The sequence below is a fragment of the Ursus arctos genome, unplaced genomic scaffold (genome assembly GCF_023065955.2).
Source record: "Ursus arctos isolate Adak ecotype North America unplaced genomic scaffold, UrsArc2.0 scaffold_3, whole genome shotgun sequence".
NCBI lineage: Eukaryota > Metazoa > Chordata > Mammalia > Carnivora > Ursidae > Ursus > Ursus arctos.
The window spans coordinates 26,497,682-26,525,368 of record NW_026622985.1 but is presented as its reverse complement, the minus strand read 5'-3'; the positions used below and the strand labels follow the sequence as shown (position 1 = coordinate 26,525,368).

Here is a 27,687-nt window from a genome sequence, read left to right as displayed (position 1 = left end):
GATGACTATGTGAAATTTGTACAAATATTCTTTGGGAAAATCTATCCTATTCTCACAGTTAATACTAAGTTTTGAAACAAAAATAAAACTAATTCCTTGTAGGTTGCTTTGTCAGCAGCTGTCATTTCCAAGCCTCTCAGTTGTGCCAAATTGCTAAAGGCAGTATGAGATTTTAATTGTTTTGGGTTTTTTTCTGCCATCCTATCTTATCTGTTCATTATATTACAACTGATGAAGTGTCCTGCGTGGATCTCTTCTGATGTGTCCGGTCCTCCATATTTTATTTTGTCGTGTATAAGAAAGGTCTTGGTGGCCTGGTTTGCATCTAAGTATTTGTCATTGGTGATATGCCCTTCTACTTTATCTGTAAATATAAGAAGATGGAAATATGATGTGATATTCATAGTTTAGAGGCTATGGTTAGTGTCTCAGGTATAAAACTTGAAATCAAACTCCCTTTACACATCTCAGTTTAATTTTTGATTGTTTTGTCATTGAAGTGCATAGAACCTAAATATCAGAAACGATGATAGTTTTTTATTTTAAATATAAACATTGTTATCTTGAATTTTGACAGGAAAGACTAGATTGTATAATAAATAATACTCGGGAGAATCATATCATCATGGCAGAGCTTAATGGTATTGGAATATATGATAAAGCCAAGCTTCCAGAGGAAGTGCTATGGCTAGTCCCCAAGTACTTTTGGGGGAACTATGGTTGCCATGTTTAGAACTTTCATAACATCTCTATACATTTCAACATCCATTCGGAAAAGTTCATACTTTTCATAATATACAGAGGACTAGTTTTAGGGACCTCCTGTCAGACATCTTTACTTCCTATTCCTTGCTAGGCTCTGCATAATCAATTCATTTTATTAGGGAGTGAGGTAAGAATGTAGAATTCTTAGAAGCAACAACAAAAAATAATTATTGTAACATCTTTACCAAAAGTACTTTTACTCTTCATTGAAGATAATCTTAATCAGGTATCACCCTAACTGGTTTATCAGTCTTCTGTTAGTGATGTGTAGCCATTATTAGAACCCAAAGGGAAAGAATTATGTACATTCAAACTCTTTAAGTGGAGCATTGAGTGCTTTCTGTGTCCTCTATACCAACATTTTTATAAATAGTTCCTTTGTAAGTAACCCCTATTCAGAATATCTTATTTTGCATGCATCATCAATTTGTTGTTGGGATCCTAAGACAGGAAACCATGACATAAACAGAATTGAAGATAGGTGAGCCCAGAGTAATATGATAGGGAGGTTAACCATAAAATATAATTTTACTTCACCACTTAGAGTTGATTCCTCTAAGTTATGAAAAATTAAAGGGACAAGTCATAGGAAAGTAAGATCATAAGTATTTAAATATCACCAATACCTCATTTCTTTTTCTTTTTGCCTTATGTCTTTTTTTAAGAAATTAAAGTAAATTAAGAAATTAAATCCATTTCCATTATTTAATGATGGCCAACTGAACAGTGTAGACTCAAATTCAATGACTTCATGAAGACCACAAAATAATTAACAGTTTTGGAGTTTTCAGTACTCAGTTTGATACTTCTAAAAATATCTAGGAGTTAAAAAGTATTGTCTCAAATTTATAAAGTGTTAAATGACTCTCTGCTTAAAGTTAAGCAATTCTGGGGGGACAATTTTATCTGTGGTATACATCATTTTGTATGTGAAAGCAAGAGAACTAGTGATTACTTGCTAATGATCCTTAACCTATCTGAATACAGAAGGCATGATCATATATCCACATAATGGATTTTGCCAGGTCTAAGAATTCTCATTGTCTTCATTTAGCTCTCTAGATTGAAGCAATAGGTACAACTTAGTTGTTGGGATGAAACTTTTTTTTTATGATAAAACATCTTTAATTTTCTACTCATTTCTTCACATGCACATCTAGGAATCATGCCATAAATGTTCCAAACTATGGGGATTTTGAATGGAAAGAATTTAAAAATAGGCTTTAAGAACTATAAAACGATACTCGTGTAGGCTAAGATGGGCCAGTATCAGTATATTAGTCGTTTTAGGCTTAAAAATGATGTTGTAATATAAAGCCCAAACTCTCAAAAGATATATATCTTGTTCATTTTATACCTTTTTGTGAGCTGCCTCCATCTCTGCATCTTCTTCACTTGGGTTACAAGTTGAAGGAGCAGCCTCATCTGAGACGGGGTTGAGGGAGAGGTAGTGGAACCAAAGGATGGTTCTCGCAGCTTCTGTTCAGATGCTGCAGTAGGATTGCTCATTTTGCATTGGCCGAAACAAATCAAATAACTAAGCCAAATTTCAGTGTGGTAGGGAATTATAATCTTGCCATAGGGAGAGGCAGCACATGATTAGAAACCATACCTCAGCTTACTTTTTGAAAATATTTTTTCCTGATGGTATCCTGAAATACACAGTTTATCTAAAAGTCGTCATAAAACCCAACACTTAAGAAAAAAAATTCCAAATAAAAATTTTATTAAATTATATATAGAATGGCACCTGGACTTTTTTATATAAATATGAAAGTCACTTAATTAACATTGTGTGAGAAAAATGTTTTCTTCCTAATCTGATATAGGAAAAAAGCTTTCTTATATTTCTCAACTTCTTAAATATATATACACCTATCTGACCTTATTTTAATGACGAGCCACCTTTATCTAAGTGTATTACCACTCTGGGATAAAAGCAGAAATCTGATATATTGCTCTTCTAAAATGTGCAATGATTATTATAGCATGGCACAAGTAACCTTAACAACAAGAAGAGCATGCGTAGATGGAAGCAGTAACTTCAATTAAAAATACATAAGTACTTCAGATTTAGGATTAGCATAAATTTGCCTATAAACATCATTTTCCTGTTTTAGAGATAAAACCAAAATTATATCACGTGAATTTATAGAAGAACATCATATTTTTCATCATTCACATGTCTCTAAGATTAAATTTAAATGTTTTTTGAGATCTTTCCATCAAGAAAATTTAATGTATAAAAATCATATTTTCTTCATTTTCCATCATCATTAAATACATATTCATCATCATTTAAATGTTCCTTTATTATTAACCACTACAGGGTTTTCTATAAAATGCTCAGCAAATTTCAAAAGTCCTTTATAAAAATAACTTTTAAAATATTTTTAGTATTTTTTTTTAAAGATTTTGTTTATTTATTTGACAGAGATAGAGACAGCCAGCGAGAGAGGGAACACAAGCAGGGGGAGTGGGAGAGGAAGAAGCAGGCTCATAGCAGAGGAGCCTGATGTGGGGCTCGATCCCATAACGCTGGGATCACTCCCTGAGCCGAAGGCAGACGCTTAACCGCTGTGCCACCCAGGTGCCCCTATTTTTAGTATTTTTAATTTTAGGCTATTTGTGTAGCATATATGAATGGGAACTATTTTGAAGTCATTTCTATAGTAGTAACTGGCTATTGGTAAGTATGAAAGTTAGCCGTTCCATTCAAAATTGTAAAATTAGGTGTGAATTTATTCATATCTTTCTTCTTACTTGCAAAGGAATGGATGTCTAAATAGGATAAAGGATAGACCGAAGCTCCCAGGGGAAGATATTTTTAAAAAGAGATTTTAAACCTTGGGTCCTCTGACTTCTTCCTTATTCCCTCCATCCCTCCCCTCTCTGCCTCCCTCATTGTCTGCCCCTCCCTCTTTCCCTCCTTTTTCTTTTTTTTAATGTAACCCATTTAAACACCATAGCACATGGTACAACTAACTAGCAAGCAATATTAAACATAAAATTTAGAATGGGAGCTGAATTTTTACACACTTGATTTTTTATAAACATGTTCATTACCATAAAAATAGACAGGCCTGCAATTTAGAAATAATAACTTTGTTCCCTTTTAATGATAGGAGACAAAGCACATCTCAATGCATCAACAACATAAATTTGAGAGCGCACTTTTTATTGCTAATTTCTCCTAATCTGGAAATATTTTGGTATTTTTAAATTATTAGAGAGGAGGAAATTATAGTACAAATGAGTTAATTAATTTTTGCTTGAAATACTTATGAATGAAATCTAAATTCTTGTCTATCAAATAGAGCCATTCGTTTCATTGAATTGAATATTGGTTTCAGGAGAATATGGAATACACACTGAAAACACATTACAGCTGTGCCAATCTTTTTGCAATTATTTTGAATAGTTGGCTATTTGCCCCATTTGACAGTTTGTGAACATGGTGAATAATTTAGCATTCATGCTGCTGCTGTTTTGGCACAATTAACATGAGTCGCATATCCGCTGCTATTCAAACTGATTGCAATATGGGGGGAGAGAGAATCATTGCCTTAATGTTCATTTCTTTGTATTCTGTTTCTCTAAAAATGGCTTGCAAGACAATGCTAAATAAAACACAATGAAGACCACTTGTGTAATGACCTAAAAGCCAATGAGGACATCCCTTTTTATTAAATTCCTGATACCAGTTTAGATCTGGTATCTAATTTTAGAATTTTCTTGGAGAGCCTGTCAACTGGACGTCCATGTATTCCAAGCATGTGCAAAATATTTATGGACCTCTGTGCAAAGCCAGAGACTGCCATGTCATTATGTATATTATCGTCCATTTGTCATTCTGCCTAACATGACTCAGAGGCAATGACTATTACACAATTTCTTTCTTGTTCTCAGTGGCATACTTGAATTTAGTCTTCTGTTGTGCTGTTTTAATCTGACCAAAAAAGTCAGTATGATTTAAGCTTGAGAAGGGGTCAGGTTTAGACAAAATACTTAAAAAATATATTTACCATAGATTCTTAGTATCTTAAAACAAACTGCTACTTTCCCAATTGCTCTTTTCTCTTATAAGAAAGTCTGAAAGGTAGGTTGTTTTTTCACTGCCAGAGAATCTCTTTTAAATACAGAATAAAAAGGATCATCATCCATATTTGTTCAATGAATGTGTATTAATGTTTAGTAGTTCATCTATAAGTTTAAGATAATAATTATATTTTTTTAAAAACTGACACTGCAGTCTTCTCTTATCCCTGTTGTAAAAGGTTGCATGTTTTCTATATGGCATAGAAAAACATACTTGTTTCAGAATGAATGAAAAAAAAAATCCCTTAGTTTTCCACAGTTGTGCTTCTGGATGTGTTAAGAATTCATTCATTGAGGGGACACCTGGGTGGCTCAGACAGTTAAGCATGGGACCCTTGATTTGAGCTCAAGTCATGGTCTCAGGTTGTGAGATGGAGCCCTGCGTCGGGCTCTGCTCTGGGTGTGGAGCCTACTTAGGATTCTCTCCCTCCCTCTCCTCCTACCTCTCCCCTAACATCTTCCCCTGCCACCTCATTCATGCTTGTTTATGCTCTCTCTCTCAAAAAAAAATTTTTTTAGGGGCGCCTGGGTGGCACAGCGGTTAAGCGTCTGCCTTCGGCTCAGGGCGTGATCCCGGCATTACGGGATCGAGCCCCACATCAGGCACCTCCGCTAGGAGCCTGCTTCTTCCTCTCCCACTCCCCCTGCTTGTGTTCCCTCTCTTGCTGGCTGTCTCTATCTCTGTTGAATAAATAAAGAAATAAAATCTTTAAAAAAATTTTTTTTTAATTTAAAAGAAGAATTCATTCATTCATTCAGTAAATATCGAGTTACACCTACCATTCAGGTATGCTCTCAGGTGCCAGTGATATAGAAGAAAACAGACTAGGCATGGAGAAGACTCTCTAAAGGGGAAGACAAACAGAATCTACATAAGTAAAATAGATAATTTGTCAGATGAAAATTAGGGCTATGAATTAAAATAGATCAGAGTTAGGGAACACAAATAAGGGCCACAGTTTTCAAATGGGTGCTCAGGGCAAATGCGGCCTCATTAGGAATGTAACCTGGTAGTAGATCCCAAAGAAGCTGAGGGAAAAAAGAATGAACTATCTGGGGCAAGAGGATGCCAGGCATAGGGAACAGCAGCCCTTGGCTTTTGATTATTGGCGTTCAAGAATGCAGAGCTTAGAGGAGCTCTTATAAGATGAGAAGCTGAATTCAATTCCCTTGTGTGCATAAAGTTGGAGTAAAATGTTCTCTCATTATCATTCTAGTTTAGGAGTGTAAGAGTCTATCATTTTAATAAATGCATTTGGGAAAACGTCAGCGCTGGTAGGACATTTGTCTAGTTTTGCAATGCAGTTGCATTTTTTTTAAAGTCTTTTTTGTCTGATCTCACTATTGTGTTATCTGACTCGATATACCAATATAAGTCCAAATGAATTGTAACGACATAAAGTACAATATGAGCTCTTGGTCACATGTCAAATTATTTGATTTGCCCCCGGCTCAGTTTCATTATTAGTAAAATGGGAAAAAACTTTTGTCTTGCGGGGGATTAAAGATACCATGTGAGTATGTCTAGTTTGGCGTCTGTCCTACTGGGGGAAATCAAAAACTGATGCATGTTTTACAGTGGAATCAATCAGACTATTTATTATTAAAGTATAGTAAGAAACTTAAATGTCACAAAACATGTTCATATTTTCATGACAATCACATGCCTTACAAACGGAATTTTGGAGCCAAAAAAGAGCAGGCAGTAACATAATTCTGTGTTGAAGGGCATCCTGTTGAGAGCATAGCCTAATGCATCTGTTTTCGTGATTTTCGTGTGTTGGGACCCCCTCCCTTTTCAGAAGATGAAAGTCCGGGAGAGGTTTAAGTGCTGTTCACTGCCACGAGTTGGCTGTGGGTCTTTCTTCTTGGTGCCTCCATGACTGTTCTCACTCCTAGTGATTTGCACATTGCAGTTCAATCTGTTTGTGTCCTGGGAGTTATGTGATATTTTAGAAGTGATTTTGCGTCATGACTCCAGGGCACTGGGTTAATTTAATGTTGGCTTCATAGGACTCTGTTTCATTTCCCAACTTTTCAGATTCTGCCTGGAGCCCTTATTCTTGCCACCACGTGCCATCAGTAGAAATGTAGTCAGCAGTTCTGTAATTACCTTGAATACCCAGAAAGTGAAATATTTAAAATCCAGAGTGATTCCTCCTCCCCTTTATTCTTCAGTTTTCACCAAAAATGTCTGCTTTCTTCCATCCTTCATTCATACATTTCGGCTTTCAAAAAAAACCTTTGTTCAGATGGTAAAGCATATGCGTTTGGCTCAGGTCATGATCCCGGGGTCCTGGGATCGAGTCCCGCATCAGGCTCCCTGCTCAGAGGGGAGCCTGCTTCTCCTTCTGCCTCTGCCTGTCTCTCTCTGTCTCTCATGAATAAATAAATGAAATCTTAAAAAAAAAAAAAGCCTTTGTTGAGTACCTAGTGTATGCTTATTGCTTAGTTTACAAGGCAAAGAAAGTATAATTTTCTCTGTGAAGAAAGGAAGGAAGGTGATCCTTACACAAATCATTATATTTTGAGATTCCATTATAGTCACTAAGAGCAGAGAGTGTCAGGAATCTAGAAATGGGCACAGATAACTATGTAGAGTTTTAGGGAGGGGTTCAAAAACAAGACGACATTTGAGATGGGTCGTGAAGGATGGGAAGGGATTTGATCACTAGAATATCTTGGGGTTTCTTATAAAAAGAAGCAGGTTTTGCTGGTTGGTATATCAAACACCCCTCTACAATTCTCATGCCTATACTCACACTATAAGCTTTCCATACTTTGGATATAATTGCTATTCCTTTATCTGCACCTGCCACTCTTAACACAAATCTTAGGAAATTCCGTGTAGGGAAAATGAGCATAAGGGCAGCACGCACAGGAAGTGTGCTATTATAATATAAGAAGAGAATGCCATAAAATCAGTTCAATTAGCTTACAATCTCAAGTGGTTGTCAGTGCAGCTAAATGTCCTGTAAGAAAACCATTCCTGATATTTGTATTAATTGTATCAGACTCAGGATTATATAATGAAACAATAAATACAAGCATAATAAGTTAACAATGCCTTTCAAACCAGAATGAAATTCTGTTTTGTCTCTTTCCTCAGAATCAAGTGTACAAGGGAAAAAGGAAATAATTGATAAAAGGAAAATTCATAGAAAATACAATCTTTAACTAAAATAATACTATCTCCAAATTATGTTTTTCTTCAATTGATACATGCATGAGTTTGTATGGGAGGGAAAAGGGACCTTCAAAAGGAATGAAGAAAAAGTGAAATAAAATGCTGACCAAATACTTTATTACTATTATTTATATTGTTAATTGCACTTTTATTTTAATAGCACTTCAAGGGGACTTTAGTAAACAGATACACACATGGACAAACATGCATGTTTACAACAGAACATAAGCGAGAACACACAAAAAAAGAAAGGCAAAGGTACTCTCAGAAACTAGAAAGTAGTTAAAGCTGGTTTCTTCATGTGAGCGTTAAATGTCATTTTAAGCTTCTCATCAGCAAGATTAAAAGAAAATATGTTTCTATTGAATGATAAGAATGAGTATATCAGTTCTCTATTAGAGAAAAACTTCTTTGGCACTAAATTCTGGGAGGAATTTATCATGTGTATTATTATTTGAGATGTTGATTCGTATAATGAATAGTGGTTTTGCAGATATCGGAAGGGTATAGTTTGTAAGATCATTCGTTTTATCAGCCTACAGTAAAAGCGAAGGGCGTAATATTACACTGTGGATCAGTGAGTCAATTTCTATGTGAAACCTGCTCTCGAAACCTGTTTTTACACTTGGGGGAAAAATGCAGAAATAAATGAAATCATTTGGAAGAAAGGAGATTTAATTGCCCCAATGTGGTGAGGGTAAAGGAAAAGTGTATGTTCTCAGTAGTTCCCATCTTCTGAGTAGATGTTTCAGTATTTGCTGTGAATTCAAAAGTCTAGGATGGTAAAGAATTTTTAATCTCATTTCATATTTGACAAAGGGAGAGAGCTAGTTAGCCAAAATCAGCTAATACTAGTTAATTATTTATCTTGTAGTTGGTCTTCCCAAAACGCACTGCAATTCACACTTTGTTCCTACCACCAACTCTGTTCTTGCACAGGGCAGGGCTGATTTTCATCCTACCACATCCCTCTCCCACATTTGGCTGACCTTCTTCTTCTTCTTCTTTTTATTTTTTAATTATTTATTTGAGAGAGAGAGAGAGAGAGAGAGAGAGAGCAAATAGGGGGGAGGGGTAGAAGGAGTGGGAGAAGCAGACTCTCCAGTGAGCAGGGAGCCCGATGCTGGGACTCAATCCCAGGACCCTGGGATCATGACCTGAGCCGAATGCAGATGCTTAACGGACTGAGCCACCCAGGTGCCCTTGGCTGACCTTCTTAAAAGTTTCTAGCTGTATGTCCTTCCCTGGTTATTTGTCTCATTTTTCTGTTTGGGATCCTCTTCCTTTGCCTGTCCCTTACTGCCTCAGCCGGCTCTTTCTCTCTACGTTGATCCTGACTTCCATATATACCCCCATCTTTGTGTCTGGCATTTGAGGTTTACACTAATTTACCAAGCTGCTTATATGCACATAAAACAATCATCTTAAGACCAACAGGTTCACGATTGAACCCCCTTGTCTTTCCTCAGGCATATCCGTTCCTCTTCTCTTGCTTGAATCAGTTAATGGCTCTATCCATCCATTCCATGGTCATGGCAACTACTGTAAATAATTGTATTATTTATAATATTGTAAGAACAGCATAGGAAATGTTGTGAAAACACACTTTTCCGTTCTTTTCTTTATCAAACCTTCCCCCAGGACTAGCATGCTTCCTTTACATTTATCTGATTGATTTCTCTCTCTTGTCCATAATCTACTACTGTGATTCCGTGCCTTGTCACCTCTGGTGTCAACTGTTGAAACCTACCTGGCTTTTCTACCTTCCTGCTTGTTGCTAGTAATTACCTCCTCATACTGCAGCCAGGCTCATTTATCTAAAAAGCAAATCTATCTACAGCTTTCTCCTCTTTAAAGTCCTTCTGTGTCTTGTCATCACCTGTATTAGAATTGCAAGCATGACTCTATAGACCCCTTTTGATTTGGCCCCTGCCTGCTGATTTCTCCTCCCTCTCCTCTTTGCAATTTACACCCTGTTAATGGCAAAATTGCTCCCATTTCCTGCACTCACACATGCTCTCTCCTGTTATGTGACTTTGTACTTGGGCTGAAGCCCTGGCATGACCTCCTCATCTTTCTTCACCTGCTCTTGCTCATCATTTAAGGCCTGGCTCAGGCACCATTGCCCACAGAAAGTCTCCGTAAAATCCTCCTTGGGCTAAATGCCTGTCCTCTGTGCTATGGGAGCAATTAGCATGTATTTTCTTCCATTTATGAAAGAATGGGACCTCTTCAGAGGCAGAAATCACAAGTTTTGTCTTTCCCATAGCAACTAGTTCAGTACCTGGAAATGAATGGTAAAGATCCATTGAAATAAGTTGAATAAAAATTATCATCGATAGGGGCGCCTGGGTGGCACAGCGGTTAAGCGTCTGCCTTTGGCTCAGGGCGTGATCCCGGCGTTATGGGATCGAGCCCCACATCAGGCTCTTCCACTATGAGCCTGCTTCTTCCTCTCCCACACCCCTGCTTGTGTTCCGCCTCTCGCTGGCTGTCTCTATCTCTGTCAGATAAATAAATAAAATCTTTAAAAAAAAAATTATCATCGATAGTGCTGTTGCCCCTTCCTGTCAAATGCATATCTCAATGTAACCAAAATGAGAGGAAGGTAAATCGAATATGTGCATTTTGGTCTCTATTAACCCTTCCTGAGGAAGAAATTTAATTTTTCTTCCCAAAATGGTAGGAATAGTAAACACTCCTAGAAACTTCTTCAGCCAAACTTTTCTGCATCATGTCAGTTGCATTTAACATCAGAACCATGGACTTGAACTTCATCCCACATTTCTACTTCAGGGACTAGAATAGAAGCTATGTTATAAATATGTTTTATTTAATAGATTAATATTTTTATATTGGGGCTTTTATAAATATTTCAAATATTTTAACAACAGTAGTATATAATAGTTTTTACATTCTAATCCCTAGGTGAAATTGCAGTTTTAAATAGAGCAATATGAATCATTAAATTCTTATTTCTAACTAAAATAATTAAATATTGTTAATATTTTAAATGATAAATTTCACACTGTGGTTTGGAAATACACCTGAGAATACAGTATTGTAGGCAGTAGAAAGAACCAAAGATGGAGTATATCTAGTCCAGCTAACTCATTTACAGAGAAGGATATTGAAACGCCAAGAAATTCATTATCTAATAACATATAATTTGTTAGTACCCAAGCTGGAAATAGGACTCATGTTGAGTTTCTCTCATCAGCTGTACTGCCTGCCTCCTTACTTATTCTTTAGAAATATAATCCATGTATTTGGATCAAATATGAGACAGCACCCACCCATTGTTTCCAATATACACACCCCACCACGTGGAGTGGATAAATAATGGAATCTTTTTGTTGCTGTAACTCTTACTTGGACCACTGAGAAACATGAAAGGCTCATCTCTGAAATTAATAGAATCAATGAGTTGTTACAGAATATTCTTCTCTGCTTTACAATTTTATTACAGATTTTTTCCCAGTATATGTAACAAAATGGAGGTCTGAAAAGTGACATTTCATATCCAGGAAAAATGAAATAAAACACTCAGAAGAAAAAGAAACCTAAAGTGCAAATACTAATAACAAAGAAAATAATTTTTTATATTTAAAATTTAATCAATGTATGTAGGTCACTACCCCATCACTTGTAAAACAACATACTATTTAGATGTTGAACATTATTTTTAGAGAATTGAATATACACAGTATCCATTTTTTGTAATGAGACTCAGGTGATGGTATTTACCTTTAGACCCATTTACAATGCACTAATCAGAAACCTGCAGTTTTCTATATCCAAGAGTCTGATTTCTGAAAATAGCCTTTATCACTTTTTCCAAGACTGAAATCTGAGAGTAATTCTTCAGAATAAGGAAGTGGGTCAAAACCAACTGTTCCATTTGTTTTAAGATGCCAGAAATCACACGAGTTTGTATTATTTGAGAAAGAAGAAAAATATTTTATTACATATCATTGAAAACTATGTCAGACTAGCTAAATACTTTAAAATGACAAGAGTAATTATTTTTTGTCTATGTTTTTTAAGTTTATAATTAAATGGCATCTAGAAGACTGTTGGTGTGTATTTCTGTAAGGCTAGTGTTAACTTTGCCACTTCAACTCAGTTGCAGAACTTTGTGGTAGGAAACTCATTTGTTTTTGAATTCTTGCAATCTTCGCACAGAACAGGAGTTCATAAATGTTTGTTGAATTACATTTAATGTGTATGTATATATGCCCTCATGTATATATATATCTATACATATATATGTGTGTACGTACTTATACACATATACAGATGTGCATATATATGCATGCATATACAAATGCATAAGACTAAAATGTTTTATAATCTGTGGAGAAAAGATATTCACTTAATTCAAACCCCTCACTATCTCACTGGTTTAAGGTCCTTGTTACTTACGCAGTCTTTTTCTCTTGTGGCAGCATTGTTTCAGTGTAGAGCATTTGAAGGGAAACCTGCCTCCCTCACGAACAGCCCCACCAACCTCCGGGGAAAAGGGTGACACATTTTTCCCACACCTACTTACACAGGAAGAAGACTTACCCCTTAAATGTTATAACACCTGATATTTAGCTTATAGGTCAGAGAACTGGGCAAAATGAAAGCCATTTCTGTCAAACCTATACCTAATGAAATTCTATTATTTAAGGATATTTCATCACTCTACTACAAAATACTTTTCTACATATCCCTAATGAGAACACAGTAATTTCTTCAGTTGAATATAGTTTTTAAGACATAGTATTTTTTGCTTTTTTTTTTCTTTTTTAAATAAGCATGTGGTCATTGACCAGTTGTTGTTGTTGTTTTTGTTGTTGTTGTTTTTCTTAATCCTGCATTTTGTTTTTCACACCAATCTTCGTGGGCTCAGGAATACATGAAATTCTTTGAATCGGTTTTTGACATAATGGGCAGAGTTCTTCTGAAGACCTTCAGATTTCTTTCAATGCCTGTTTTTGCTGTTCATCTGAAAATAATGGTTTTGACAGCCAGCTTTGTCTCTGCTACCAATCCCATCCTGCATCTCCATGACAATAGTCAGGAAGTCATTCACTTACATTTATGGGGGACCCATTGTGTGAAAGGAATTGCACTAGGAACTTAACAGGAAACAGTCCATATGAGCCTCACCACTGAAATGTCCTGTAATTAAAGTGGTATTAAAGACAAATATATTCATGATATGTGCACTTTACTGACAGAATGAATACATATAAATATGCCCCAAACACAACACATACATATAAAGATTTAGTTCATAATGCGGTACAATGGGTGTTGTGGTGTGACTACAGCTAAGATAAATTATTCTGCAAGACTTTGTAGAGAATTTACTATAAAAAAGTGGACTAACCAAATTACAGATAGAAGAAACTAGAGAAAGGGATACTTACTACAATACTATGTTTACTATATTATACCTGGAAAAAGATCTCTTACCCATTTCTTAACATCCAGTCACTCATTTTCTCAGTTGAGAGAAAGGACGATAGAAAGTATCGCAAAGCCCGTTTAATGAAAACACACCAAAAAATAGAAAAACAATAGCAATCAAGAAAACATTTAGAGAAAATTAAAGGGCATCTTCGTTTGTACAATGAACTAAGTTTTTAAAATTCACAATGTAAAATTGCTGGCTGATTTCTCTTTTCTAGTACTTTAAAGCGTAAATGTATTGTGGAGATATTAGCATTTCGATAAATCAGAATGGGAAGAAAGCTAGTGTCAATCATGTAATTTTTATGAAATTTTTCTGAAATGGTATGAGGCAAAGGAAACATGATCTAGCTGCTGGGGTGGCAAACAGCCCGCCACTATTAGATAGCTCAAGTGCCACATCCTGCATCTTGTTAAATGTAACTCAATCCAGTCTATTTCAGCAGAAGGGTCTTTATTTTCATCCTGGCACTCCAGTCTTAAAGTAGACTAAAGCTTAAGTTTGTTTAAAGCTACAACATGATTATTCCTATAAAATAATTAGTGACATTTGAACCACTTTCTGATAGACTCAATTTAGTGGGAGACTAAGCGGCTTTCCACATTTATTGAATTCACATTTGAAAACGCTGCTAACTACATTGGAAACACAGCATTTTTGAGGGAGTCCAACAGCAGGGACTTTTAAAATTCAGCCTAGGTTTATAAAACACGATTCTTTTTAAAAATTCTGCTTCACCTATCCCACTGCTTATGGCCAATATGTCTAGAAAGTTTTGCCATGGACTGATACTTACATGAAAATAGAAGCTGTAATTCTATTCAGATTGTCACTCTTGTATTTTTATACTTTGCTATGCTTTAACTTCTGGCAATTATTAAGAAAAAATATGAAAATGTACTAATTTTGTAAATTAAGATATCCATAATTTATTTCTGAATCTAAGTGGTATTTGGTGGGTATCCACCTATAGACTTGAGAAACTCTTCAAAGATCGTTGTGTAGTGTTAATCATTGCCGCATCTTTGCCAATGTATTTTAACAGTGATAATAAAGGTAAAAGGGAAATGTTCCTGTTGAAACTATTATAGTAAAACATTCCATTAGGATGGAAATTAACTTATTTACCAGCCAATCAAGATTCCCTAGTGTTCTGAAAACAGCATGAAGAAAGACTCTTGAACAGTTAAAATACTAAAGAGTGCTGTTGACCTATGAGACGTAATGACTTAAAATATAAATAGTAGCAGGAAATATTCCCATAATAGTTATACAGGTGTTTCACCTGATGACCTAAACTTCTCTGCTTCCCAAAGTTAAGTATGACACTTATCTGGGAAAATAATTTGCTCTGAAACATAAATACTCACTAACGTATGAAGCTTGCAACTTACGTTATTAAAACTCACTTGCATGTTGAGGATTTAGTGCCCGTAATGGGTCATCTTCTAACTTAAGGCTTGATTTACCATAAAAGACACAATTCTTTCCGTACTGTACAAACTGTGAAAGGTGGAGGATCTCAAATAAACATCTGGCCAAGTGAGTCACTAGCAATTTGTTAAGAGGTGAAATGCCGTCCCCCTTCAGTCTGCAGCTGCCTACAGTTGCCGGGCTGATTAGCAAAGGCGACCTCATGCTTGTTAGTCTAAGTCATGGTTTTTTACTACTGCTCTCTCTACTCTTCGTATTCTAACTTAGATATCTTATTCTCCGTGGTCAAACCTGCTGCACTTGATATGTAAATTTGGTGCATTTAAAAATCTAACATGCAGTACTTACAGAACAACTTTCAAACCCTCAAATTAATAGCAACCTAGCTTCTCCTTTCTTCTTTTTCATCTAACATTTGTAGTGTCTACTGCAAGGATTCTGAAGGGGACGTCTTTTCTTACTCCAAGAGGGCATTTTAGAATCGCTATTTTCTTTTTCAACAATATCGACATGATGCCGTCTCCTCCTCATTTTCAATTCTGCTGCCCAGAGGTTGGGCCAAACCCTGTGACTGCAGAGCCTGGCTCCCTTGGGTGTGGATGCAGAGACTTGGCCTAGGAACCCTGACTTCCTGGATGTGCTTGTATTGGGCAATGCCAAATGTGGTATCTGATTTGATCTTAACAGGCTTTGGGAAGAGGGAGATGATCAAATTTATTTCTAGACAAAGAAACTAAAATTTCACTTGTATTGCTACAAATTGTGGTCTTCTGCCTTAAACCCACATGTCCTGTCTCATATAATACATGCATTTTCACAGTAGTCGTGGCTTTCTTTCTGGTAGTTTTATAACCGCCATTCTTAATTTTTTAAATGAAAAAAAAAAAAGAAAAAAAACAAGAACTTATTGCCTGCCATTTGGAAACACCATACATTTGGAAACCCTGTTAGAATGTTCATTTCAATTACCACCTATACTATAATCATTTGAAGGCTAAGGAACTGAAGAGAGGTCTTTCATCTGAGAAGAAAGACATAGCTGTATAAAAAAATAATAATAATAATAACAAAACAATGACACTCCCCATGCTTTGAAGGAGGAACCAAAGATACTCTCTTTCGTGGGCTGTAGTATCATTACATTAGCAGCATTTTAAATGAGCAAATTAGAACTCTCTGTAATGCTACTGTCTACACTCCAATACATGCTTAATATCAGAGCATGGAAAACTAGTGCAATTATATCTGCAAATAAATAATTTCTAAAAACTATTTATGAAAGTTGTGAGATTTCTGGGCCACAATATTTTCACTGTCTAGGATATTTTCCTCTTACACTTTAATTAATTAATCAATCCATTAATTAATAGGTTAAACTTTACCCTATGCTGAATGCTACGCTCTGAAAATAAAATTATAAAAGTTTCTGTTCCTTTTTGAGATTAGAGCATACTGAAGAAACTTATAAAATAGTAAGAGCTATAATAGATACATGCACACAGCACCATAGATTCACAGAAGAGACAGCTCCCAGAATACTTATAAAATATTGTGAGAAATCACGCAAGGCCTTTTCTTTTCTTTCTTTCTTTCTTTTTTTTTTAAGTGATCTTAGATCCTGAGTCCCTAATGCAAAATCCTGATATAGGCAGATTAACTTTAGGGGAATACAATAGCCTATAATCATACGTAATCCAACAAAATATGCAGACAATCTGTCATCAACTAGGGTCTTCCGCAATAACAGAGAAGATAGTATATGAGGAATGAAAACAGATACCGGATTTGATGTAAAGAAAATAGTAGTCTACCTCTGAAACTAATAATATACTATAGGTTATTTAATTGAACTTCAATAAAAAAATAAAAATTGAACAAATTTTAAAAATTAAAAACTCAAGAATATAAAGAAAATAGCAGTAGAGCTATATTTTAAATAAATAAGTAAATAAATAAATAGATAGATAAATAAATAAATAAATAAATAAATAAATAAATAAATAAATAAAGCAAGCAAGCAAGCAGGCAGGCAAGCTAGCACTCTAGGTCGAAATAGGTACAGAAAGCTTTGCAGACAGTTTTTATGCTTTATGGTAGAAAGTTACCAAAAAATAAAAGATAAACTGGCTCTGGTTACTGAGAATACATATTACTGTTCTCAAAAAACTTGGAATTTGTTTTGCAAGTCACAATAATTGACACCTACATGATTCTCAAAATTTTGTTGAATGAATGGGTAAATATGAAATAAATAATGCACGAAATATGGTAAGTAAAATATTTTCAAAGATGACTGGATGTGAGAATAAAGAAAAATCTATTTAAAATCGCATCTCTGGAACCGTATGAGGTTTGCGGGGTTCCACACAGTGGCAAGCGCCTACAAACTCTTGTTGACAGCCCAAGAAATAGATTAGCATGTTGAGCTTGATTCATTCAAATTTAGTGTTCTTATTTCTCTAAACATTTTTATTTTGGCTTAATAGAATCGAAATAGGTTTCACAACATCACTAAATCTGTAGTAATTATTTAATATGTCAAAATGAGATCGCCAAACACCAAACCATCTGATTCTATCAAAACCAAAAAAATCCAATGCCATTTCTATGAAGTTACACAATGAGAAATGTACTCATTATTGAAATCTGTTAAGTTAAAAAAAATTAGTATTATTATTTTTATGCCTCAAATGGAGTTTTGTAAAATTCACTCTGTTGGATATTTGGGGGTCTTTGCTCTAAATTACCAAAGCCATATATCAACTTCTAAAAAACAAGCATGGGGTTCATCACATTATCATTTAAGTCCTCACGTCAAACCATTTTCAGCTTGGATCTGTAATTTAAGAAGAGTCAAGGCTGGGCATATTGGATGTGATTTCTCCTCTCATCAATACAGCAGGCATGAGAAAATGAATTTATGTTGATTGATTTTCAAAGAGATTTATTGTATGGCTATGTCCTGAGGAAAAATGGGGAAGATTTGAATTTTCTTCATAAATCATTTATTAATAATAATAATAAATTGTTAGCTAATAAACAAGACATTTCCTAATCTCTCCCATAAGGTGACAGCTGCTCCTGTAGCCAGCACAGTGAAATGAAACCTGGCATATCATTCCAACCCCACCCCCATGCCACAAAGGAGAAAATGGGGGTGCATAGCCTGGACCAAATGATATTTAACACTTGAGACAGTAGAGAAAAAGGAAGAAAATAATTGAAGTTCTTTCTTCCTAACTCTTGCCATTTGGAGAAATCTGTGCCCTTGAAGACTAGACTGCACTGTAGATTTTGAGTCACCATCCGCCACACAGTTGGTTTTGCCATTTTAATAAACCCTTTTAAAGGACTTTAATTCTAGGTTTCAGCATTTCTGTTCTCTATCGTTATCAGCTGCAATCTCTTTAAAAACATTAAAAAAAAAAAAAAGAAAGGGAAAAAGCCTGTGCTTAGAATATAGAGATTTTAGGAAACTTAACATCTGAGGTGAAACAGTCTTTATAGTGCGTAACAAAAAGAAACTATATGCATCTGCTTTGCCTGAGTCATGTAAAGGAATCCTTGAAAACACCCCTACAGAGTTTCTTCATCTTGTTTATTTAATACAGATCTGCTTATTTATTTATTCAGTGAGAAGGTGTTTTTTACTGAAAGCCAAATAATTAATAACTTCATATTCTGAAACACTCAACAGCCAACCTGCTCATTTCATTTGTATTCCACAGACGCCTCATTTTTTCCTCCTCACTGCCTGGCCTGTACTGATCAGTATTAACAATGGGATTTTTGTCTCACTTGAAAACTTTCTTGTTCCATTTGAGTTGAGGTGGAGACGCTCTCACTTAAAAAAAAAAAAAAAAAAGGAAAAACAGGTATTTTGATATTTTCATTGTTTTCTTATTTCAATATGTTAATCTTCAGGGACACTGCATTCACTTATCAGATAATCTGATAAAGAAGCTGTAAGTGATGACAAGCTCCTTAAGTAGATGGAAAAGAAAAGCTCCCATGTAAAACATTTTAAAATGTTGAAAGATACAATGGATTTAAGACATCAAAAGAAGAGAGACTTGAAAAATAATCATTCATATTTCTACTAACTGGATTTTAGCCACTTCCGGCAGCTCTGATACTAACCATAAACAAAATGTTAATGCATCCCTTTTTTGTCACTCTTTTACATCCCCCACTCAAACTTGGTAACCCAGTAAAACTCACCTACTCAGGCCCACGAATCAGATTCTCAAAGAAAGGGAAGCTACCACCTCACCTTACCATTCAAGAACTTCCTCTATAATTTCTGATACCCTTAATTGTCTAAACCTTTCTTGAAATCTGCAGCCACAAATAATGTGACTGGCCAGTTTCTGGTCTCCTGCATTGATCTAAAGTTTATCACTTCAATTCATTTGAAAAACAAGGAGTCTTTTGAGTCCCTCTTTACCTTAAAGTATCATGAACATTGATGTCAGGAGAGAAAACACAAAACTGTTTTTTTGTTTTGTTTTGTTTTTTTAAGCTGTTACAAAATCATTCCAGAGGCGGGATGAGCTTTTTTTCCTGAAATCTCCATTCACGGAAGTGGGGACGGGGTGGGGGGGGTGGGGGGGGCGTTAAAGAGCAAGGGAAGAGTTAATGCTTCCCTAGAGAGTGAATTCCCTTTGCCTTTTACCAAGTCCTCCTCTCAACTCAGGCTTTCGTATGTTGCTTATACTAAAAGCATTCACAAGGGTCAGATTCTGAAAAGTTTAACTTAATTTCTTAAATATTGCTTTTAACCTGCCACCCCCAGCTCCCAGTGACTACTACAGTAGTTCTCAAATCTATCATTTTTGGCTAGAACAAATAATGCATCAACTATTTAGTTTGCCCAATTAATAAGATGTCTTCTGATCCTCTAAAGAATGTTTTCACCCACGCAATTCTTTTTTAGAAAAAAGAAAAGGTTTCAAATTCCCTGTACCAGAAAAACCCTCATTAAAAATGAATTTCCAACCTGAGATGTCAGAGCAAGGACAAATGTTCGACTATGACATTTGCTATAATTCTGTTGATCACAGGCCTTTCTCATATAGCAATGAAGCATCCCTTGAAGAAAAAAAAAAGTAAGAAATAGCAGATGTTAGGTGGAAACTAATATCAGGGTTGTTTTGTTTTGTTTTGTTTTGTTTTGTTTTGTTTTGTTTTGTTTTACGTGACTCAGTTGAACAACACCTTGAAGAGAGTACCAGAAATTTGTCTTTCTTTTTGTATTGGTTTCCTTCTTGATGTTGCTTCTTAAGGGAACTGGTTAACCAACTCATTCTAAAATTCTGAACTCAGTTATTTCCCTTAAAGAGGTCATCTACTTCTGTCAGAGGCACACACTTTGGGAGCAGTACTCTATCCAACCACAATAAAACAGGGTTGGAGTGGGATTACAGGGGGAGGCAAGCATATTTACCAAAGTGCACCGTAACTTCAGGTATATTTAATCCGCTAAAGTTTTAAATACATCTAAATTATATTTCTCCGTATATTCTTTTATGCACAAATATAGGAAGAGTTTTCACCTACCACTGACGGTAAGATCCAGGGCATCGATAACCTGAGGAAGTACTTGGAATACCATCTCACAAGTTAGAACGAACATTTCTGCTCTTAAATTACAACGTTGGTTGCCATCCCAATTTGTTTCATAATAAATAAAATACAAAGAGCGGGCATTTAAAAAAATATCACATTGGTTTTACCCAATGTATGCAAAAATCAAAAATACATTTTCAATGGAAAAGGCTTTAATATGCATCTTCTCTGACATTACAGGTCTTGGGGGGAAAACAAAACCTACCCAACCTGTTGAGAAGTTGGAAGTGCTGTTTCTCTAGAAAATCAAGCACACCACCCAGAAAACTGTCACTCTCACTCGGAAGTCTTTGTAACCCATCTCAATATGGAGCGGGGCGAGGCTAAACACTGCTGATTTATATGACAGAAATGTATACAACACCACGGTTATCATAGTAAGCACCTGCTCAAATTTGACTCTGGAGTAGGAGTTAATCACATCTGAAGAGTTGAAATTTAAAAAAAAATACTAGTGATTCACCTGCAAGTAAAGTTAGTTATAGCACGTGATATAGACTGCAAGTTAGAAAATCATTGAAAATAGAGAGACTACTTTGAGAAAAAAGCAAAATAAGATTTTTCATTTATGCCTTAAATAAAATTTGATGTTAAAAGGTCAGTGTAATATTTCTGACTTTTAAAGAGTAGTAAATGATGTGCTAACATCAATGGCTAAGGTGACAAATACTGCAGGCTTACTCATACCAGAGCTTGGGCCACAGACTGTCAGAGTAGGGCGTGACGTTCCTTGGGGGGTGAATCAAAATCTCCATTTCACACACACAGCCAGATTTTGAAAAGTTCTGAAAAACACCCGCCCAGATCCACCCTACCTTGTTTCTACCTCAGCTGAGAAATATGTTTAACCCTCATTATCCTTTATGTGTTTGAGAGTATAAGAAAAAGTTGAAAACAACTTGAACCCTGATGAAAGTCAAAGACTTCAAAAGAGGTAGAAATATAGATTCCATATACTTTTGTATTTCTCAGGCATGTAGTTTTTCTTTCCTTTTTTTTTTAAGTTACAGTTAAAATATCCATGGCGTAGCTACACTTTTCTTTTATAATTTAATCAGTCTAACATAGTTATGCTTACCCAAAGAATTTACTATTTTCATACTTTTTAAATAAAAAAGGCCACAGATTAGCAAATGTGAAGGTGAATTTATTAAGCTTTCAAACATTTGAAAAGACACAAAGATCATAAATTTAGAGGGTAAGAAAAATATGAAATATAGATAAATATATGAAAATGGGTTTTTTAAATTATGTGTGTGTTTCTAAACATGGGGTGTCTGTACTACCAAATTCCAGACTTCAACATTAATTTAAATTACTTGTTTTACAAAATTAAATAACTCTGTCCTGATTTTGTGGTTCAAAATCCAGATTGAATGTCTTTCCTCCCCATGGAGTCAATTCATCCTCTTTTATCTGAATTTTACCTACAACCTTTCATTTTTCCTGGAACACATCAAAATGTTTCAGAATTAGACATTACGCAAGTGAAATGGATACATTTCTAAATTTGCTTATCCTGTTTAGTTTTGACAAATGTAAACTTGTTCCCCTACCCTAGATACCGAGAGCTAGAGAAAAAACAAATATTTAAAGACATTTAAAATATATATTAATGAAAATGGTGCAACTATTTAAACTATTTAAACTAATTATATGTGATATTTCAAAAGGTTAATTCATTAGTCCAATCCTCTAAATAATCCCAAAATAACATGAATTCCTCTGTAGAATAAATGTCTATAGAGAGTAATCCATGGAAGACAGACAAGCCTCTTGTCGTTTGTAGCCTTAATCCATTGCCTAGAGCGTGAAAAGTGCTCAGGATAACAAGTGTGGGAATCAGTAAAATCAACATTATTTTTGGATTTTATTTTCTTAACAATACTGACTGATCAATAGGCTTGCGGAAACTGACAAATACAATACGGTCAGTTTGATGAATCAATCTAGTGAAGTAGAGAGAATCCCTCCACCCCTTCCCCCATTCTCCCTCCTTTAAATCCTCTTCCTCCTTCTCCTCCTTCTCCTTCACCCACGGACTCACCCCCCCCACACACACACGAAGAGACAGAGATAGTGACAGAGAGACAGAGATAGTGGCAGAGAGACAGACGGAAAGAGGGAGGGGTGGAGGGACATGCTTTTTTCCTATTGGTCTGTAGACATTAAGTCAAGAAAGCTATACTGGCGATGCTTAGATCTTTTTCCGTAAGAATACTAAGCCACTTTCAGTAAGTGTTTACATTTGTAATTGGGAGACTTGCCCTCTTCTTTCAGTTGAGAAATTTCCATACTATTGAAGTAGGGTTCTCTCTTCTGTTTTTCAGTTGTGTGTGTTGTAATGCGGGGCGGGTAGGGCAGAAAGAGTTGAGGAGTAAAGAGGGGAAAGTTCCTGTCCTATTAACTTTTATATTTCCCAACCCTCCATATCCTAAAAGGATATCAGCTTTGGAGAACATCGAAAGAAAACTAGAAGAGGAAATTGAAACACCTCAGACAAAATGTCTATTTAGAAAGAACTGATGGTGTCTGTATGACTGCCTGAACACACACATTCTTGTGCACAGAAAATTGAATAACCCCTCAGCAGCTCATGAAGACACAGAGATATTCTCTTTCTGTTGGTCCTTGACACTCAGCAGGGACTTTTGTGAACTTTGTCATCTTCCTCTGCCCTTTAAACCAAAACTAGGGAAGTGGCTTTAATTAATGAGATGTGATGCATTACAAATGTGAGCCAGAGCATTCCAGAAGCTGGAAAACCATAGATGTTTTTAAATTCTGAGTATCCCTTTGAGTTGTAATTTATAATTCTCAGTGGACCTATATTTGTCTTGAACTGATTGTTGAAATGGGCTTTACTAGGAATTTCTTCACTGAAATTGCAGTGGGGCGGGGGAAGGGGGTAGTTGAGCCAAGGGGGGGGGGGTGCTGGGAAGAGGGAATGATCTCTAACAAGGCTTTAAAACCTTCAGTGGTTAAAGTTATAGTGGTGAAAAAGATATACATATGTATATGTGTCTATATGTATATAGTATATTTGTCTATATGCATACACACACACATATAACATACAAGTTCAAAGGAATTATATCATGAGTATCAGTTGTAAATTATGTAGGTAGCAGGATTCAGATTTTTTTAATCAAAATTGCACCTAAAAATGGCTATAAAACAACGCGTGCCTTGGGAAGTAAATTTATAGCTACATGCCTTTCACAGGCACGCTGGAGGGTTCTGCTCCCAGCTCTAATCTCTATGAGATGTTTTTTGCATGTGTTGTGTGACAGGAGGGAAGGGGAGTGGGTTGAGCTCGCCTGTTCTCCCATTGTCAGCCAGTCTAGTGAGTGTTGGGAAAACCTGTCTGTGGGATCTTGTGTCATCTCTCCCTACATGTGTACAGGAAAAGTCCGCGCTGCTCACGGTTCCTCTCTCTCTCTCTCTTTCTCTCTCTCTTTCTCTGTTTCCCTTTCATTCTGCTTCCCCGGAGCCGAATGAAGCAGAGAGCAGGATTAGAGTCCGCCACCGGCTATCAGAAGAGCCTAGATAAAAGGAACTGCTTCTTAAGCACCACTGCAGCAGCCCTTGTTAATTTTTTTTTTTTTTTCTTTCCACACAACAGTTGTGCCTCATTATCCGGTGCCTGGCTCGATTTTTTTTTTTTTTTTTTTGGAGGGTTTGAAGTTTCTGTGCTTCAGTGACTGTTACAGAAGAAGAGGTGTTAGTGTTGCCGTGAGGTCTTGATTGTCTGCATTTATGAATGAAACTGACCTAAATCACCTGTTACCTCCAGTTTCCAGATTGTTTGAACTTCTCTGGCCGCACAATACAGGAGGGAAGGCTGAAGCAGCATAGGGACCTACAGCGTCTGCAGCATGGGCTGGTTCGCTAGGATTGTCTGTCTTTTCTGGGGAGTGTTACTTACAGCAAGAGCAAACTATCAAAATGGGAAGAACAATGTGCCAAGGCTGAAATTATCCTACAAAGGTAAATCTTTATTTTTCTTTTATTTTGGCTAGCTTTGTAATGCCCCCTGCCCCCCACCCTGCCCCAACCTTTTCATTCCTTGAACTCCCTCCCAGCCCAAACCATAAAACCTTTAGTTTAACCTGGGAAACCTATATGATTGTGTGTATCTTTCTGAGATGATTTTAACACTTTTTTATAAAAGCGTGTCTCCTCTTTGATATATGACAATTTAAATGCAAACAAAGAACATTTAATCACATTTGCAGAGAAGAGCTGAATGCCTAGTAAATGCTGATCTGTATATGTGATCATATGTTCTGTTAATTTTTCTGACTCGACTTCTATTAAAATATCTTTAAAAAATCACTATTGCAAAAATAGTCTCTTTGTAGATGTGAATGCTTCACCTATAGTAATTGTTATGATAAATTGTATTTTCTTAGTTTTAGGCACTAAATGGTTAATCGTCATCATGAATATTCAGTTTGTTCAAATCTGACAATCAGATGCTTAACATAAGCAGTAGATCATGGTTTGCCAAGAGAATATAAACTGGAGGGAACAGACTAGTTTTTCCACAGTGTGTTATGATTGTACAAAAGACTGTGTATTTGGCTAATTGGTGTAAAGCTAAAGCCTTTGAAATATAATGTTATTTAATTCCATATGTACTTCAGTGAGAATTGAAGAGACATTACTTTCTGGTTGTACAGCTAGTTGTGGGAACTTCTTTTAAAAAAGTATGAATTTAAGAAAGGAAAAAAGCTTTATCACATGATTGCTAGTACTTTATTTGGTTACAGTTTAATGCATATGCTTGGTTTTTTAATGAGGACTTTAAAGAAAATATTTATTCTGTATTTGTTTAGATAGATTTTGTAGATAGATGTATCAAATAGTGCTAACATAGATTGAAAATTATATATATATATATATATATATAACTTTTAATGGAAGAGAATGTTTATATAACTGAGATATTAGTAAAATGGGGTTGGAGATTAAAATATTTTACCTCAAGTACTTTTACTCCCTAAGGTGTTGCTTTTCTTATGATTCTCAGATTTCGGGAATTGGGGGTGGGGCAGTGGGAAGCTTCAATTATATTCTGTTTTTAGCCTATAATGTGAAAGAAAATCATTGAATCTGTCTGTGGAGATGTCTGTCTACTGCACATTGCTCTTATGCCAAAAACATATTCTTTAATTTTCACATGATGGGGAACATCTCTTTCTGAATGCCCTAGTGTGAATGAGGACCACAAATAAGAAAGAAAGATGTAATTTTCACACTTTGGATTAGAAAACTCAACACCTATTAAATGTGTTTATTTGGAATTAATACTTGCTAGATAAAATACATTGGGTTGAAAAAAATATTTATTTTTCATATAACAGTTTTCTAGTTATTAAAGTGGGAGTGGATTTAAAACATTAGCAAACAGAATTGCAATTGTACTTATCATGCAAGATTTTTAAAAATTATATAGCTTCTATTAAATATTTAATTAAATCTCTATTGTATCTCTAGTAACTGTCTAAATTATTTTTATAGTGTATGATATTATGGCATCTGTATTTTCCTCAGTTTTTGCTATTTTCATTCTTGGAGAGGATGCCATCAAATAGTATTTAGGTTGATGGTCGATTTTATCCAAGTTTATATGCCCTATGAGTAAGTTTCACATGCAACTTTACTTCTTGAAGATGCAAATGGCTATATGTATAATTTTAGAGTAACAAATTTGAAGCATGAAACACACTTTAAAAATCTACTAGATTTGGAGATATGTGTTTAAATGCTAAATAAATTGTAAAATAAGTAAGAATTGAGAATTATATATATTTTGCAAGAATTTTATTTCCATGATAATAGATTACTCTCCATTATAGAAGAGGTACCATTCCTTTCTATATACTAAACAGATAGCATTTAACTGGAATAGTCCTTTGATATGTGTACAGGCTTTAAACTTGTCTTGTGTATATTGACAATATGTATATATTGGACACTGGTCTTTATAAATTCCTTTTAGCAATGGCATCCATTAGAATTATTCTGCCTTTTTTTTTTTTTAAATCAAGAACTGCCCCACACCTACATAACAATTCTATTGAAATACCTAGGGGTTGGCAATTTGGTAAAATAAACTGTGAAATGAACAACAAGAAGAAGAAAAGGAATAGCCTAAGCAATTTTTCTTCTGTCATTTTATTGGTCTGTCATTACCTTTTTGTCTCTACATGTTTTGCCAAAGCAAATGCCTGGTAGCCAATTGTTAGTACTTTGTTTCTAAACTATAATAAAGATTTTTTTTTTTTTAGCTACTTCTTTTTCCTCCTTAATTAGATGTCAAACACGGTTAAAACATCCACTGCTTTGCCCTTAAAAATATTCCAGCATGATTCATGAAGAGTTAAATCCCTGCCAACCCTAATTTCCCATGGTCACTTGTTTTCAAAGATCCACCATTAACTCTCTCATTGCTCAGGTTGCTAAGACGAAGTTTCAGGCAATCACTGTGCTTACTTTCTACTTGTCATCTTGCCTAGTAGGAAATGAAAGAGATTTGATATGTTAAATGAGAAAGAAAAAGAAGAACAAGAAGGGAGGCTTTGTAGTGGATGTACATATATATCTAATAAGGTACCTCGTTACTTTCTAGGAAAAAGGGATTGAATAGATGTGTTCAGGACCATCTGGAGAAGTGATAATATTAGAAAAATGGGGTATGCTGGCTTTTCCTCTGAACCAATCTGATTTAGAATCCTTGTGGGGGAAGCAAATGTGAGAACTCTGTAAATCTCAGCAGTCACATACAAATTATCCTCAAGAAACATTCACTCAGAGATACTTTTGCCTTCCTTAAATATATGTAATATAGCTAAATGTTAAAATGTTTCTTTTTAAAATTGATGCATAGCTGTTTATTTCTCCTACAAAACTAGTCAAATTTCACTTTTCTCATGAAAAACCAGACTATCATATAATCTTCCTTTTGGAATGTGTGGCACAATGAAGACTTCAGAAAAACCTATGGAAATCACAAGGAAATAAATTAGATTTGGGGTTTTAAACAAATGACAAATGTTCCATCACTCAATGTAATGAGCTTTTCCAGGACACTGTGTGCTTCAGT

The 27,687-nt window shown here is 35.4% G+C and overlaps 1 protein-coding gene across 13 annotated transcripts in view; it reads left to right on the top strand.

The window, feature by feature from the left end:
- SEMA3A (semaphorin 3A) overlaps positions 1-27,687 on the top strand; it is an 818,384-nt gene that overhangs the window by 592,627 nt on the left and 198,070 nt on the right. For 12 of the 13 annotated variants that reach the window (XM_057304266.1, XM_057304265.1, XM_057304264.1 and 9 more), the window contains one exon: positions 24,373-24,566. In XM_057304266.1, the coding sequence (XP_057160249.1) occupies positions 24,455-24,566 (112 nt within the window). In that variant the 5' untranslated portion in view covers positions 24,373-24,454. Of the gene's footprint in view, positions 1-23,793; positions 23,923-24,372; positions 24,567-27,687 lie in introns of those variants that run through there. The other variant, XM_057304259.1, reaches the window with a different exon arrangement.